The 15,000-nt window shown below is 34.4% G+C and overlaps 1 protein-coding gene across 2 annotated transcripts in view; it reads right to left on the reverse strand.

Annotated features, from left to right (window-relative positions):
• Positions 1–11,741: 11,741 nt before the first annotated feature.
• LOC112146412 (C1q-related factor) overlaps positions 11,742–15,000 on the reverse strand; it is a 21,255-nt gene continuing 17,996 nt past the window's right edge. The window contains exons 2-3 of one of the 2 annotated variants that reach the window (XR_002919264.2): positions 12,379–12,627; positions 11,742–12,295 (exon numbers count right to left, since the gene is read on the reverse strand). Coding sequence is in view for 1 of the 2 variants with exons in the window: in XM_024272218.2 (XP_024127986.1) it covers positions 12,448–12,627 (180 nt within the window). In the remaining variant the exon portion in view is untranslated. Of the gene's footprint in view, positions 12,628–15,000 lie in introns of both variants that reach the window. The other variant, XM_024272218.2, reaches the window with a different exon arrangement.

Here is a 15,000-nt window from a genome sequence, read left to right on the forward strand (position 1 = left end):
GTTAAAATGCTGAAGCTAATAGCTGAAAACACTGAAACTTACAGCCAGCTAAAATATTAGCTAAATGCCAAATTAGCCTAACAAACTAAAAAAGGTTAGCCAAACTATGGTTAGCCAAAACAGCTAGCATGTCGCTGAAATATTGGCTAAACTCTAAAATAGCCTAAAAACTGAAAGAAAACCCAAAATTAGCCTATCGGTTAGCTTGTAGCTGAAATATTAGCTAAACTCCAATAGTCCAAAAAGCTAGCAGAATGCCAACTTTTAAAAATGTAAAACTCTTTAACATAATTATGAATCATAAAAATTCAGGAATTTTATTCCAGAATAAATCAACTTAAACCTTAAAGAACTTACAATATATCACCCTTCATAAAAAAGTGTTGTGAAAATTAAAGAAGTTGGAAATAAGTCCAAGATAACATTAATAACCATTAATAACAATACAATAAAATGATCTGGAGGGCCGAATCCGGCCCCCGGGCCTTGACTTTCACACATCTAACCTAGACCAATCCCTGAGTTCTGGCTCCAACATGGCAACATCCATATAGCAGAAAAATGTTGAATAGGCTTCATTTTGCAGGAGCTAGATGTAATGCATTTCCTATTGGTGACATCACACCTGCTCAGTTCAGATCTCTATATACAGTCAATGACCATCCGTGTAGATGAGTGTGTCATCCGCATACATCTGGATATCCAAATCATCACTCACAGTGGATTTAAGTGTCTACATTCTAGTTTAGTTTTGTTAGGATTTTTTTTTCTCTTACTTGTTTCTCCTCCCTCTTTTTAAATTTAATCTTTAATCATTTTTGATCTATTTAAAAAGCAATCCCAGCGTCTTTTGCTGAGAGTTCTCTGTTTACTTGCTCTTTTGCTTGGGCCTGCCCAGTTTCTCACAAATATCGTCTTTTTCAAATTGTATTTTTTGCATATTTTCTTGATTAATTTGAATCGAGAAACACTCAAAAATGCAATTTTAACCTTCTTTTTTTAATCGTTTTAAATCAGAAAAAAGCCGCAAGCATTTTTAAAACCTCCAAAACACAATTCTGAGACTTTAAAGTTGTCTTTAAGCTCAGATATTTTTGTCATGTTTATGTTCATCCATTTATAGTTAGGAGTTTTAAGCTCATTTTCCAACATTTTTACTCTGAATCTGCAAATTCCTGACACAAATGTTGGAATCTGGATCTTTTCTTGATATTTTATAATCAGTCCTTGTCAGAGCTGCTTTCCATATTTCCAAATGCCTCCATAAACTATTCATTGTTACCACACATTTCTAGCGAAAGTGCAAGAAACTTCTTTCTGTTTGAATGTGTGAGATTTTACTTCATTTTAACAAAAAATAAAGACTCTTTTCTCTTCGTAACAAATATTTTCTTCTTTTGTGGACCAGACCCACCTGTGCAAGTGTGTTGGTTTAACATCCCCCTCCAAACCCCCTCCGTCTTCGCATCAGCGTCTTTATTTAGGGAAACTGTCGACGAGAGCAGGTTGTGAGTGAGCGGTTCCCATAGAGCACGGTCCACATTGACACGTGTCAGTATCTGTTAATCGCAGATGTCTATTTCTCTCCTTCCCTGGCCTCCTCCAGACCTCCCGTGGCTTTTTCCCCTGACTCGGTGCCCAGAGCAAGTGCAGCACAGGTGACAAAAGGCGGCATGACTCGCACACCACACATCCATCAGACTGTGAAGAAATCAGCAGGATAGAGCAAACCGATCTAAATTTGAGCAGTTATTACTCATTACCAGCAAGATTCTGATGCCTTGTATATTTTCATGACATTTATTAACTCTCTTTGCATAAATTAACCTCAGATTTAATTTCTCTAGCATCATTTAGCATGTATTTCCTTTTTTTTCACTATCCTGATTAATCAGTTAATGTGTTTTTACACATATGCTGTGTCCGAATGTTAATATCTGATGGATACAGTGCTTGAGTAGGAGTAACGGGCAGGGCAATATCTCCTTTTTTTGACTTTTGCCCTCTGCAGTTTCATGCCTATATTTCTCTCTGCTGTTTGCTGCTGAAGGCCCTGTAGCTTTGTCTGATGTCCGCTCACGCAAACACAACTGCTCTTCCAGCACGCACACATGCCCACACACACAAACACACACATTTGCTTCAATTAGAGTTATATGGTATGAGCTGACTACCTCCCACGATTTTTTCCCAATAAGGTCATTTTGTAGATGAAGAAAACACATACTTCCATCACTGCAAGTTGGCTTTATTGAATGCTTTTCCTTCGATCTGTTAGGGCACAAGTGTCAAAGTCAAGGCCCGGGGGCCGAATCCGGCCCTCCGGGTAATTATAGCAAAATATATTTTTAGGGAGAGTAAAACATTGAAAGTTATTTAATGTTTTAAGTTGATTTATTCTGGAATAAAGATGTTGTTTTTTTATTATTCATAATTATTTTTAAAAAGTTCTGGTTTCGATTTTAAAAATTGGCATTAAGGACTATTTTAGCATTTACTAAGAATTTTTTAGGCTATTTTGAAGTTAAGCTAATATTTCAGCTAAATGCTAGGTGTTTGGCTAATTTAAGCATTTTTCCGTTTTTAGGCTGCAATGGAGTTAAGCTAATATTTCAGCTACATGCTAGGTGTTTGGCTAATTTAAGCATTTTTCCATTTTTAGGTTGTACTGCAGTTAAGCTAACATTTAAGCTACATGCTAGCTGTTTGGCTAATTTAGGCTTTTTCCAATTCTAGGGTGTATTGGAGTTAAGCTAATATTTCAGCTAAATGCTAGCTGTTTTGGCTAATTTTGGCTTTTTTCAATTTTAGGCTGTATTGCAGTTAAGCTAATATTTCAGCTAAATGCTAGCTGTTTTGGCTAATTTAGCCTTTTTCCGTTTTTAGGCTATATTGGAGTTCAGCTAATATTGATTGATTGACTGGTTTATTTTAAGCATAGATTTTTAAAAATACATGACAAAACACAAATATTTCAAACTCATTACAGAAATCATGAAATATATTGATTAGAAGAAAACAAATAAACAGCATTTGGTTTGTTTTTTTCAATTATTTACTAAAGTCAGTAGAGTTTGAATTTATCGCTTGAAATGGAGTGGGAAGAAGAAAACTTATATAATCCCACCCCTACTTAGTTACTTCATTTTACTGTTTTGTATAGTTATGTAATCCAGTTTTGATGAGATCAAATGCAATATTTCAGCTACATGCTAGGTGTTTTGGGTAATTTAATTTAGGTTTTTTGGGGGCTGTTTTAGAGTTTAGCTAATATTTAAGCTAAATGCTAGCTGTTTTGCTAATTTAGGGTTTTTTCAGTTTTTCAGGCTGCTCTGAAGCTTAGTTATTTTTTCAGCAACATGCTAGCTGTTTTAAATGACCTGCGTTTTTTTTGTTGTTTCTAAGGCTAATTTTGCATTTCGATAATAGTGTAGCTGGCTATTAGCATTTTAGCATCTTCAACGGCCAAATTCAGCTTACAACATTCACACTAACATCATCGCAGGTAATGCTATACATCTAGTTCATAATTATTCCAGATAGTTATGGTTTTAAAGTTTAAAAATGTAGTTTTAGAGTGTTCAATAAATGTTTATCCTGTTCAGCCCGCGACTAAGGTGTGTGCGATTGAGTTTGACACCCCTGTGTTAGTTCGGGTGTTCTTATTCTCCAATCTTTTTGCATTTTCTAGAAAACATTCTCAAAAAAACTGCTTTAAATGAGACAATAGTGTTGCTAAAACAGCAGAACAAAACAGAACCGGACCTCTGTGTGTTATTAGTAAATCTTATGCACAGTTATCTTCTGCTTGCTTACAAAAGTGCTTGTTTGTCTTGGCTGCATAATTGAATACCATTAACGGAGCGTCCACTGCCTCATAACTAAGAACGGGTTTGATCTTTGTTCAAAGTGTGTCAGTTTTTTAGCCCTATTAGTAGTTTGTTCTTCTTTGGGATGTGTGCAAAGCACTAGGGAGGCAGTACTTTAAAAGGTCACTAATGCACTCAGCCTGCTGAAGGGGAAAAAAGGCATGTTGGATGTTTGTTTGTGCTTTTTTATCTTTCTTTACAGAGAGTTCTCTGGAGATGTAGCACTAACGTATGAAGATACCATGCTACTGCCACTATGGGGGCGCAGGGAAGAAGTGGGAAGCGTTTTGCGCGTTGCATTCTGTCCTGCAGCACGCTGCGGCTGCACATGCGACAATCAGGCTTTTATAAAACTTAAAACAAGGCTGTCATGTTTAGGACATCAGATATTTTTTTTGTTAGAGGTTTGAAGAATCTGCTTTTATTCTCTAGTGCAGCAGAATGCCGTATTACTCAGGGAGTGACTGCAGAGAACACCTGGCCTGGCAGCTTCAGACCATCCAGGGACAATTGGGAATTGTTTCCTCCTTGGCTGCAAACCAAACTGACAAAGCAAATCACGTGTAGTGGAATGAGTAAACAGAGCAACAGCGTTAATGTGAGGCTATGATATCATGCAGCAGGCTGCGTGCGTAGGGTTGTTAGTAGGGGTGTGTATTGGCAAGAGTTTGGTGATACGTATCACGATACATGTCTCATGATATGTATCGCGATACATTCCAAGACTGTACCAGAACAATTTTTCACTTTTTTTTGTATGATTTTCATTGAATCTACTGAAATTTTAATGTCTTTCATTGTAAAACCACTAAACATTTGACAGAGCTAGTTGTTTTGGTCGTGGTATGGAGCTGCTCAAAGAGGTTAAATGTGCTCTGCTGCCAACTAGTGGTCGGAGGTTAAAGTGGAAAAGAAAAGACGCTGAAAGACGCTCATAAATAATGAATCAAAAATCGTCTTGTCAGCATCTTAAATCAACACAAATGAAATATCGCGATATATCACCAAATCGGTTTTACACCTTTAATTAAAATATTTGTGTATTTTATGATACTATTTGGCATGAATGTAATGTACGATTCAGAAAAGTATGTTAGACTCAAGAAAATTCAAGATTTTAAAATATTAAGAGTCAGGACAAAAAGACTTTACATTAATTTTGGTTACATATTTATGTGGATAAATTGTTGTGTTATCTAACTATATAATGAAACAAATAGAATGTTGAAAAACATTTTTAACAAATCCACATTTACTTCAATACCTTGTTTTTCGTCAACTCCGTCAGATATACTGATTATAATAACCCGACAATTTTCATGTTCTGATTTATTTAATTTTAATATGATTTTGTTACTCTAATATGGAATAAAGTGTATAATAAATATACTTACGTTTTAATTTAACACTTTTATGAAAACACCACTAATATTGTGTAGGTACCCTTGAAGTTTAAAGAGAATATTTTGTGCATGAACAGCCTAGATTGTTGAGATATTTAATATTTTGTAACTATTGAGGTCATGGACGCCATATTTACAGATGGCCGCCATTTTGGATTTTTCTCGTGGCTGACGTGCTTTTCTGATTGAGGGGTTCTTAAGGTTCTTCCATACAAAACTTGATGCTAGTACCATAAAATGTACAATTTGTCTGAAATATCAACCTAACTAACCCCATTATGTGTATTAATGGCAGCTGCGTTTCCATTGACTATGAAATTGCACAAATTGATTTCCGATATTAATTTTGACTAATGGAAATACGTCAATTTAAAAAAATCGCATTTATAAAAAAAAAGTTTGTTATATGTGGTTTTGGAGGCGTACTGAAATTGAATGGATACCTTCCTGTGTAAATCAATGAGTCATGTGACCAACATCCAGATACCACGCCACAGGAGGTCTCACAGGATCAAAAGTTGAGCGTGTTGTGCATAATTGTTGGATCCACAATACCCAACCACGATTTCCCCAAATCTCTTCATCCGTCAAAGCTCGCCGCTTGAATAAGACGCCGACGTTTCCTTTGATGGATGACGATGAGCTCTAGTGCCGGGACAGAAATTTGAATGTATCTTCTGTAAATCAAAGTATTTTTCAAAGTGTTGTGTTTATTTGCACAATTACGTGTGTGTAATGGAGTTAATGTGTCCTGAGACTATGATTAACCCAGTCCCAATTTAAAAACATAGAAAAAGACCATTTTATCTAGAAGTAATCAAAAAACCTGTTTCTGATTTGTGTATTATCTTGTTTTTTGTGTTTTTAACATCACAACACGTCATGTTTCTACACTTTGACAGTATCTTCATCCATCCGTTTGTCTTCCAAAAGTCACAAAAGTCAACATTTAGAATGAGTCAAACTCAATCCCATATTTTTAAAATGTTTTTATTTATAGATCATTTTGAAAAATAGTGACCTGTTGACTGACATCACAATCTGAAAAAAATAAAACTAACAAACAATAAAGCTAAAATAAATAAATTAAAAAAAGATGAGGAAATAATCTAGAAAACCCACAGGTGGAAAACAAGAAAATAAGCAATGATTTAAGAGCCTACAGATCTTTAGCTGAGTAAAAACTTAAATCTATTGTTTGTTGCTGGTCTGTGGCTCATCTAAATAATGTGTTTTGGTGATGTGAGAGTTACAGACAATTCTTTAAACATAGTTAGAGACTTTCGGAAAAGTTATTAGGTTGAGAAGTTGAGGTGGAGATTATCAGGCTTCCATTTCCCACAGACTTTAAACAATAAAATTCCAGTTTTTCACTAAAACTGTGCAGATAAACTCTACTTTTAAACAGACCATTAAGTTAAACAAGAATCAGCCGATTTGCTCCACCTGGAAATATGCAATATGGAAGTGGATTTAATTTGCCCAATGGTAATTCAGCAAAAAAAATAAATAAAAGCTCTAAAAACATTCAAATAATTTATTTATAACCTTAGAAATAAATATTTTAAATTGAGTAAATCGTGAGGAAAAGTCAGAAGTTGCTATTTAAAGCAGATAAAAGACGAACAGATGTGGTGAAAAGCTCTCTTAATGAATCATATTGTAAAATCTGGAATTAATGCGTTTTAAAGATTAAAAAAAGAGATAAAACACAGTCAGTGTCCAAATAATCTGAATTTTTGCTCAAATCTTTGATCCCACTTTATTGATTTTAAAGTATTTTTTTATAGAAAGTGTGTGAAGTCACATGATCACATTGGGGTGCTGTTGTTTGGACCCCTCCCTCCTCGTCGTATTGAGTCATGGTAAAGTGAGGTGACACCTTAATGAAACACAAAACAGATGTTAAAATGAAGCTGTGACCGCTTTGGTTTCATAAATCGTCTCCACTAACCTGTTAAATCTGACTTTGAGCTCAAAAACAGCATTTAGATGAAACTCTCATTGTCTTTAAAACATGCGAATATAAAAATGAAACGGTTTAATTATCAATTTATATATAAAAAAAAAAAAACTTTACCTTCACAAGTATCAGGGGCTCATGTGTGTTTTTTTTTGATAACCTACATTACTTTCAGCATATGTGTTAATTGCATAATTTCTTCATAATAAAATAAAATAGAATATTGCTTTCTCACTTATCATCTGTTCAGGCTAACACGAGAAACACGTCTTTTTATTTTTTATCTTTGTCAGGATGATTTTGAGTTTCTCGGAAGAATCTCTTTAAGGTTACATTGAAAAGAAGAAAAAAAAAATAATGCTGTAAAGTTTTTTTATTTACACAGGATTTCTACGGTGGCCCTGAAGCGCAAATCACATCAACACAAAAACACATTAAACCTTCAATTACCCAAAAAAATAAAATAAAATACACCAAAAAAATGTATTTTATTCTGCTGCTTATTGCCTTGGTACGGAACCCCTAAAGAGACACTACAGTAAAAAAAAAAAAGTTTTTTTAAAACTAAAAAAAAAAAAAAAATTGAAGTTAAAAAAAAAAAAAAATAAATACACCAAAACATTATATTTTATTCTGCTGCTTATTGACTTGGTATGGAACCCCTAGAGGGACACTACACAAAAAAAAAAAAAAGTTTTTTTCTAAAACTACAAAAAAAATTTTGAAGTAAAAAAAAAAAAAAAAATTGGGTTAGTAACTGACACGCACCAGTTACCATCTGGTGCACAACATTTACTGTCCAGCATTTATTTATGTACTTCTTTCATTTTTACCCAAATTAAAGTTCTGGTTAGTAGCTGTTGCACACCAGATAGTAACTTTTTTTTTTCCTAAAAAAACGAATGAAAAAAATGTTCTGCTTACTAATTGATGCACACCAGTTACTATCTACTGCACATCTGTTACCAACCAGAATATATATATATATATATATATATATATATATATATATATATATATATTTTTTNTATATTTTTTTCTTCAATTTCTCCTTAGCGCCTCCATACCTTGAGGAGTAATACACATGATCAATATTTGAAAAATCGTGTTTTCTAGATGTTTCCCACTATTTGGCAGTTAAAGGGTTAAAGATTACAATGACAACTAAAAAAACAAAACATTTAATTAAAACAAAAAAAATGTTAGAAATCAAATCAAAACTTCAGAAACAATAGAAAAAATGTCAAAAATACAAGTAATTTCTAGAAAAAACAAATGAAATGTTAAAATTCAAACATAACTGGAACAGCAAGGTATTATGGAATATCACTGATTGAACGGTGATGAAGATGAACATGAAAGATGTTTTTTCTAAACTCTAGTAAAGTTGAATGAGCGATCGCCAAACGTTTGCAGTGGGTGTGGCCAAAAAAAAAAAAAAACCTCCGGTTGAAAAGGTGAACAAACGTCATGACCCAATCAGTGACGTCCCATCATACCTACCTTTACCATTTCCTTTTGATTTCAGGAAATTTCTTTAATTTTTTTTAAATGTCTTTTTTTATTACAAGTTGTTTCTTGAATTTAGTTTTTAATTAAAATTGTTTTTATTTTTAACTAAAAATATTTTTGCATTGAGTGATTTATTAATATGATTTTGCACTTCAGGGCCTCCGTAGATTTTTTCTACTGGAGTAAAGCGGCTCAAATGTTTCTCAGAGGCCTGAGTGCCTCTTTTAAAAGTGAGGCGCAGCAGTGTGACATCCCATTCCTGCCAGGTCTGAGGGATGTCCAGTCCTTGACACTTGTCCAATCTAAGCTATCTCAAGTTCTCCCCTCCAGCTTCATGCGGGCTAATCTCTCTTGACACCTTACACAACCCCGACAGGGAATCACTCTACCCTGAAAACAATCCAGCGCTTCTCCCCTTTTCAATCCAAATGGGCACCAGCCCGCCTCTGTTTGTCTCCCGTCCTTATTTCACTTTACCTTCTCTCCCCTCCCTGCTACTTCCATCTGTGGCGGACTCTTCCTTGTGTTTCCATCTGTCTTTGTCAAACTAGATTCCGCTTCTCGCCTATCTCACTCAGTTGTTTTTCTCCCGCTCTGTCCTCCTTCATCTTTACTGCCTCGCCGGGTATATCTTGCCTCTGTTGATGAGAATCTGCTAAAGACACGACGATTACCAACTGATGAATAGTTTGCATCCTCTTGAGACGCATCCTGATTCAAGACTCCGCCGTTGGATGTTTCTAAAGCGGGAGAATCTCCAAGAGCACCTTCCAGATGGAAAAAGAATGTGCTAAACTCCCTCAAAATAAACGGAGAAAAAAGGAGAAATGAGCGACTTGCTGATTGGATCTTTTTTATTGTTTGCATAAATAAAGTCGTTTTTTTTTTCTAAATTTGTGTATTTGAGACAAAACCACTCCATGACAAAAAAAAGTAAAATAAAAATCCCATTTATTATTTAAACGTATTCAACTGTTCCAAAAGAGAAGACAAGTCAAAGGTTTTCATTTACAAGCGGTTTGTTCCCAGGCTCCACCCTACAGAGTCAATCTCATCGGCTGATTAACATGTCTGTAGCACAGAATACTGCAACTCCGAAAAAGAACCGTGTCGTTGTGGCACTGCACATGCTAGAATGCGGACGCTCACTGATATGCATATACGCACACAAACACGCAGTCGTAATAGGCAAAGTCACTCACCCAGTCAGTGTCATTCTCCAGCAAGCTGCCAGGCTGCTATGCTGCTTAAATATTACCATAATTCCTGTATGTTGCTGGATATGCAGCTAATGAATGGATGACATCGGGGAAAAAAAAATTAAAAAAAACGTCACTGTGCTATTCTTCTCCAACTTCTGCTGCTCTGAACTTTTGTTCACCTCTTCAAAAGTTTATTTTTTTTGGCAATTTTCTTTGTTTGCTTTTGTTTTGGTCAGCAGAAAAGGACAAATGGTTTATTAAAACCCAAGAAAGGCATTTCCACAAATAAAATATTATTATTTCTGCTCTTCTGTAATCTGAAACATTCTGCTTAAAGACCCACTCAACAGAAAATTGTTTTGACATGTTTTTGTGGCATTTTTTTTATTAGGGAGTGCATATAAAAAGAAAATTAAGCTTAAAATTCCTTTTTTTCAAATGCAGTCAAAAACGTCTTCATTTTCCTCATTCCTGGCTCGGATATTTTTCACCAATTTTGTGAGAGGGACCTGGTCGCAGACAAGATGGCGCCCAAACGCAACATTAAACTCATCATTAGGCGGAAGCTGAATTAGCATTTCTATGCTAGAAGATTCACAACCATAACCCGGTTCTGTTGTTCTTCGTTCAAATTTCCGACTAATGATACTCCGGCGCCATCTTGGTAGCCTAACCCCTTATTATTATTATTATTATTATATTTTTTTAAAACAACATTTTATGATAATTTTTATAGTAACTTACCAGCGGTGAGACTGGGAGGAAACCTAACTGCAAAGTTTATTTCTTGATCTCTTGTATTTATTTCCCTTTTTTAATTTTTGACAAATTAAAATAAACTTGTTTAATTCTTGAAAATATAGTCAATATAGTGCTGCCCCCTACAGCTTGAAATGAGATATTGAGTTGAATTTTGGTGTGGGTGGAGTCATCCTCCAACATCCCTGTTTGGTTACCCTTTAACCCTGTATAACCATTTGTATCATATTTGATACACATAATTCTGAGACCCCTATCTCATTAGCATAACGAAAACTTTCCTTAAAAACCCATTGTATGTGACTTCGTCCATGTTTTCTGCTTTGTAGTACATTATCCTTCCACTAGAGGCAGTAGAAGGGCTTTTCCTGCTCATTTCAAAATGGCTGCCCCCGTGACATCTCAAAAACAGTTTTGGAGGGAAAATGTTTTGCTAATTTTCAAGACTTCAGGTTGAGATTAGCTCATCTTTTGTTATTTTATTTTCTTAAATGACTACTTGGTGTATTGAAAAAAATATAAATTTGTTGATAATTAATTATGTATAATAGTTTCACCGTGTTAAAAATGTGTGGATCAAATTTGAGACAATGGCTAAATAAGGTGTTTTTTTTCACCCTAAATAATATTTTTTCCAACGTATCATGATTGATATTTAAATATTATTAAAAAAATAATAATTTTCTGTCAATTATTTGATGAAGTGGGCTTTACAGGGTTAAATAACCATAACTCTTTATATTTTTTCCTTTATCCGACTGGCTGGATTAAACTATCTGGTGGGCCAGATGGGGCCTGTATGTTTGACAGCCCTGGTGTAAGCAAAGGGATGATGGGAAGTATTGGCTTCATCATTATTTCGCCCACAACTCAAAGGTGAATTTTTAACCAGCATCTGCAGAAAATGTCAAAGAAAACAAGTTTTTAAAAGAAAATTGACAAAAAAAACAACATAAATATAATTTAAAAATTAAAAAAATGATCGGAGTGGGACTTTAAAAACAAAAAAGAAGTGTGGAAGAGATATCATCTATAAGATGTTTTTTTTCTCTTTTATTCCTCGCGTGGATAATACGATCCAGATATCCAGAGACGAAGAAAAAGCACTCACTACCATAAATTTAAATATTTCTTCTCCAGCTGTTAGATTTATGAGTTGCATCACAAATAACATTCATTCAAACAGTATATCTTCACAAGGGACAAATATATTGTTTTTTTAAACTTCTTTTGTGTAGAATAGCATTTATGTCTACAAAATAAAAACACAATCTAAAATTGCACGCAACAACACTACAATTGTCAGTTGATGGCGTCCGCTGTGTGCAGGACATGAGTGAGATAATCCACTTTTTGCAGGTTTTCATGTGTTGACGCTGCTGTGCAATGTCGCAGGGCTACAGAGGAGAGAGACACTGAAAATGGAGAGCCTTTCGAGATGTCAGGGCTGTGGCGTGGAGTGCACGGAGAATCCAGCCCATCTTACATCCCACTCCACCCACGTCACCCGCCAGCCCATCTCGCCGCGTCCTCAGGAGCTTTACGCTCCGGCTTGGCTGAACGTTATGACGGATGGATATGAAGCGTCTGTGATGATGGAGAGAATTAGGAAAACTAGAAAGCATTCCGTCTTTTATCACGCACACAAACACGCACGCGCGCACGCACACCTTTCCCCCGTTATACAACTTCGTCTTTGAGTCATTTCCTGTCCATCAATCCTGGCGTCTGTCTTTTTTTCAGTCTGCGTAGAGGATGAAGCCAGAAAATGTGCTGTACTTGTTGTTGTTGCCACCATGGGCTTTGCCTCCGTCAAGTTTGATGTAAACCTCATCTCCTGCATCCAGATGGAGGATAACACTGTTGGAAGCGTAGTCATAATTCTGGTCAGCGTCTTGGGCGATGGCGCTAGCACGAACCTGCGGGAACAGAGAGGGACCAACATGGAAATGAGTCGCTTTTTGGTGGAGAACATCACGTTGTTCCATTTTAATCTTGTAAATCTAGTTTATCTTGAACGAACTTCTATTAGTGTGTACGGAAAAGATTTGGGAATTCTCAGTGATGCCAAATGTGGAGAGGTGGAACTCTGGGAATTGTAGTTTTTAGTGAATTTCAAATAAAAGACTAAAAGTCAAAAGGATATTTAAAATGATCTTATGGTTAAAATCAATTGATTTTGTTAAATAGGGCAGAAATAATATTTTTTCTTTCATTTTCACCAACTCAAGAATATGAAATAAATAAATGTTTTTTTCATTATTTATGAGGTAGATATATACGTTTTTAATCACAATAGCTTGATTAGAGAAAAAAATAATGACTATAAAGGTTTTATATCGACTGTTTTTGCATAAAATAATAACCTTAATAATCATGAATCCAATTAGGTGGATATATTTTGTGTCTAATTGAAAGAAAAAAAATGTTTCATCTCAGTTTTCATAAGTTTTAGCAAATGTTAAAAAAATTTCTATGTATTTTCATGTTTATTGAGATGTTTTAATAAAGTATTTTAAAGGTAAAAATGGAATCAACCCAATCAGTGACGTCCCATCATACCTACTTTTACCATTTCCTTTTGATTTCAGGAAATTTCTTTAGTTTTTTTAAATGTTTTTTTTTTTAATTACAAGTTGTTTCTGGAATTTCGTTTTTTGATTAAAATTGTTTTTATTCTTAACTGAAAATATTTTTGCATTGAGTGATTTATTAATATGATTTCGCCCTTCAGGGCCTCCGTAGACTCTTTCTACTGGAGTAAAGCGGCTCAAATTGAAAGAAAAAAAATGTTTCATCTCAGTTTTCAGAAGTTTTAGCAAATGTTAAAAAAAAATCGATGTATTTTTATGTCTGAGATGTTTTAATAAAGTATTTTAAAGGTAAAAATGGAATCAACATTTTTTTGTTTTTTGTAATAAAATAAAAGAGGTACAATAGACATAAAATGCATTTAAAAGTAGAACAAAATAAAACACATATTTGTGTCAAACATAAAAAAATATCCAAAAACTTCAATAATTCAGAAATATTTGTATTTTGTTTTAAATCATGAGTTCAGAGGAGCAAAACAAACCACAAAAAGCCTGAAAATATGTATTTTTATCTTTGAAAAGATTGAATAAAGTATTTTAAAGGAAAATATGCCATCAACATTTTTTTAAATAAAAGTAATGGGGATCAATTGAACATAAAATGCATGTAAAAGTAAAAAAAAAAATAAAACACATAACTGTGTCAAACAATCATGAGTTTCAGAGAAAACAACAAAAAAGTGGAATTGTTCCTCCTAAAAATCTCAGAAAAAAATAATTTCAATGAGAACAAAAGAGATTACAGAAATTACTGTTGTTAAAAAACGATTATATATGGTTGCTGACTGTATTCTAATAAGCCTAACTGCTGTGCTCTCTTTGCAGAAGTGTTTGGGTGTTGTTTCTTCATCTTTTCTCCGTAATTAAGATCTCTTCCTAATAAAGAAGATGTCTCTCTTGGGTGGAAAATGCTTTTGATGCTGAAATGACAGTTGCTATGCTATCTGGAAATGACATTTCAATGCTACGTTGTTGTTTTTCTCCTTTTTGTGAAGGAAAACAAAGAAAATTGACCATTTTAAAGAATATTTCTGTGAAATGTACAGCCATGCATGCAGGCTCTGAACAAAGTTTATGGAGTTTCTGCTCCAGGGGGTGTTTTTCTGCAAGTTAAACTTATTTTTAGGTTGATATTTTAAGGATAATTCTTCAGGAAAGTTTGTATTCCTCACTGATAATCAATAGCACCTCAGACTAAAAGCAAATGAAGAGCTGGAAGAAGCAGAAAGTAGATTTGACAGCAGCAGTAAAGCATCATTAGTCTCAGCTAATTTCTATTTGTCATACTCTGTCAGTGGCAATTGAGTGCAAATGGTTCATAACTAAACAACCACTTCATTTTCTCCGCTTGTTTTCCACAAATGGCTACTTTTAACATGCAGAAATACTTTCATAAACTCGAGTACGCCAATTTAACTACGAGTTGTTTACCATGTCAAACGAAGGATATTTGGAGGCATTTCTGCTACAAACTTTTTCTACTGTTTTAAAAATAATTTCTTATAAAAATAACGTGGAGCTATTCAATGCACTAAAAAAGCGTTAAAAAGTTGTCTACTGCTATTAAACCATTAAAAAATAGCATCATTTGCAGCCTGAACTGAGTACAATCGAAGTAAAAAATCATTATTTTCCCCAGAGAAGTGTTCATTTTTTGGTCAAATAGGCCTATTAGTTGTTTAGTTTGATCAGTGCGGT

Source organism: Oryzias melastigma, linkage group LG8 (genome assembly GCF_002922805.2).
Source record: "Oryzias melastigma strain HK-1 linkage group LG8, ASM292280v2, whole genome shotgun sequence".
NCBI lineage: Eukaryota > Metazoa > Chordata > Actinopteri > Beloniformes > Adrianichthyidae > Oryzias > Oryzias melastigma.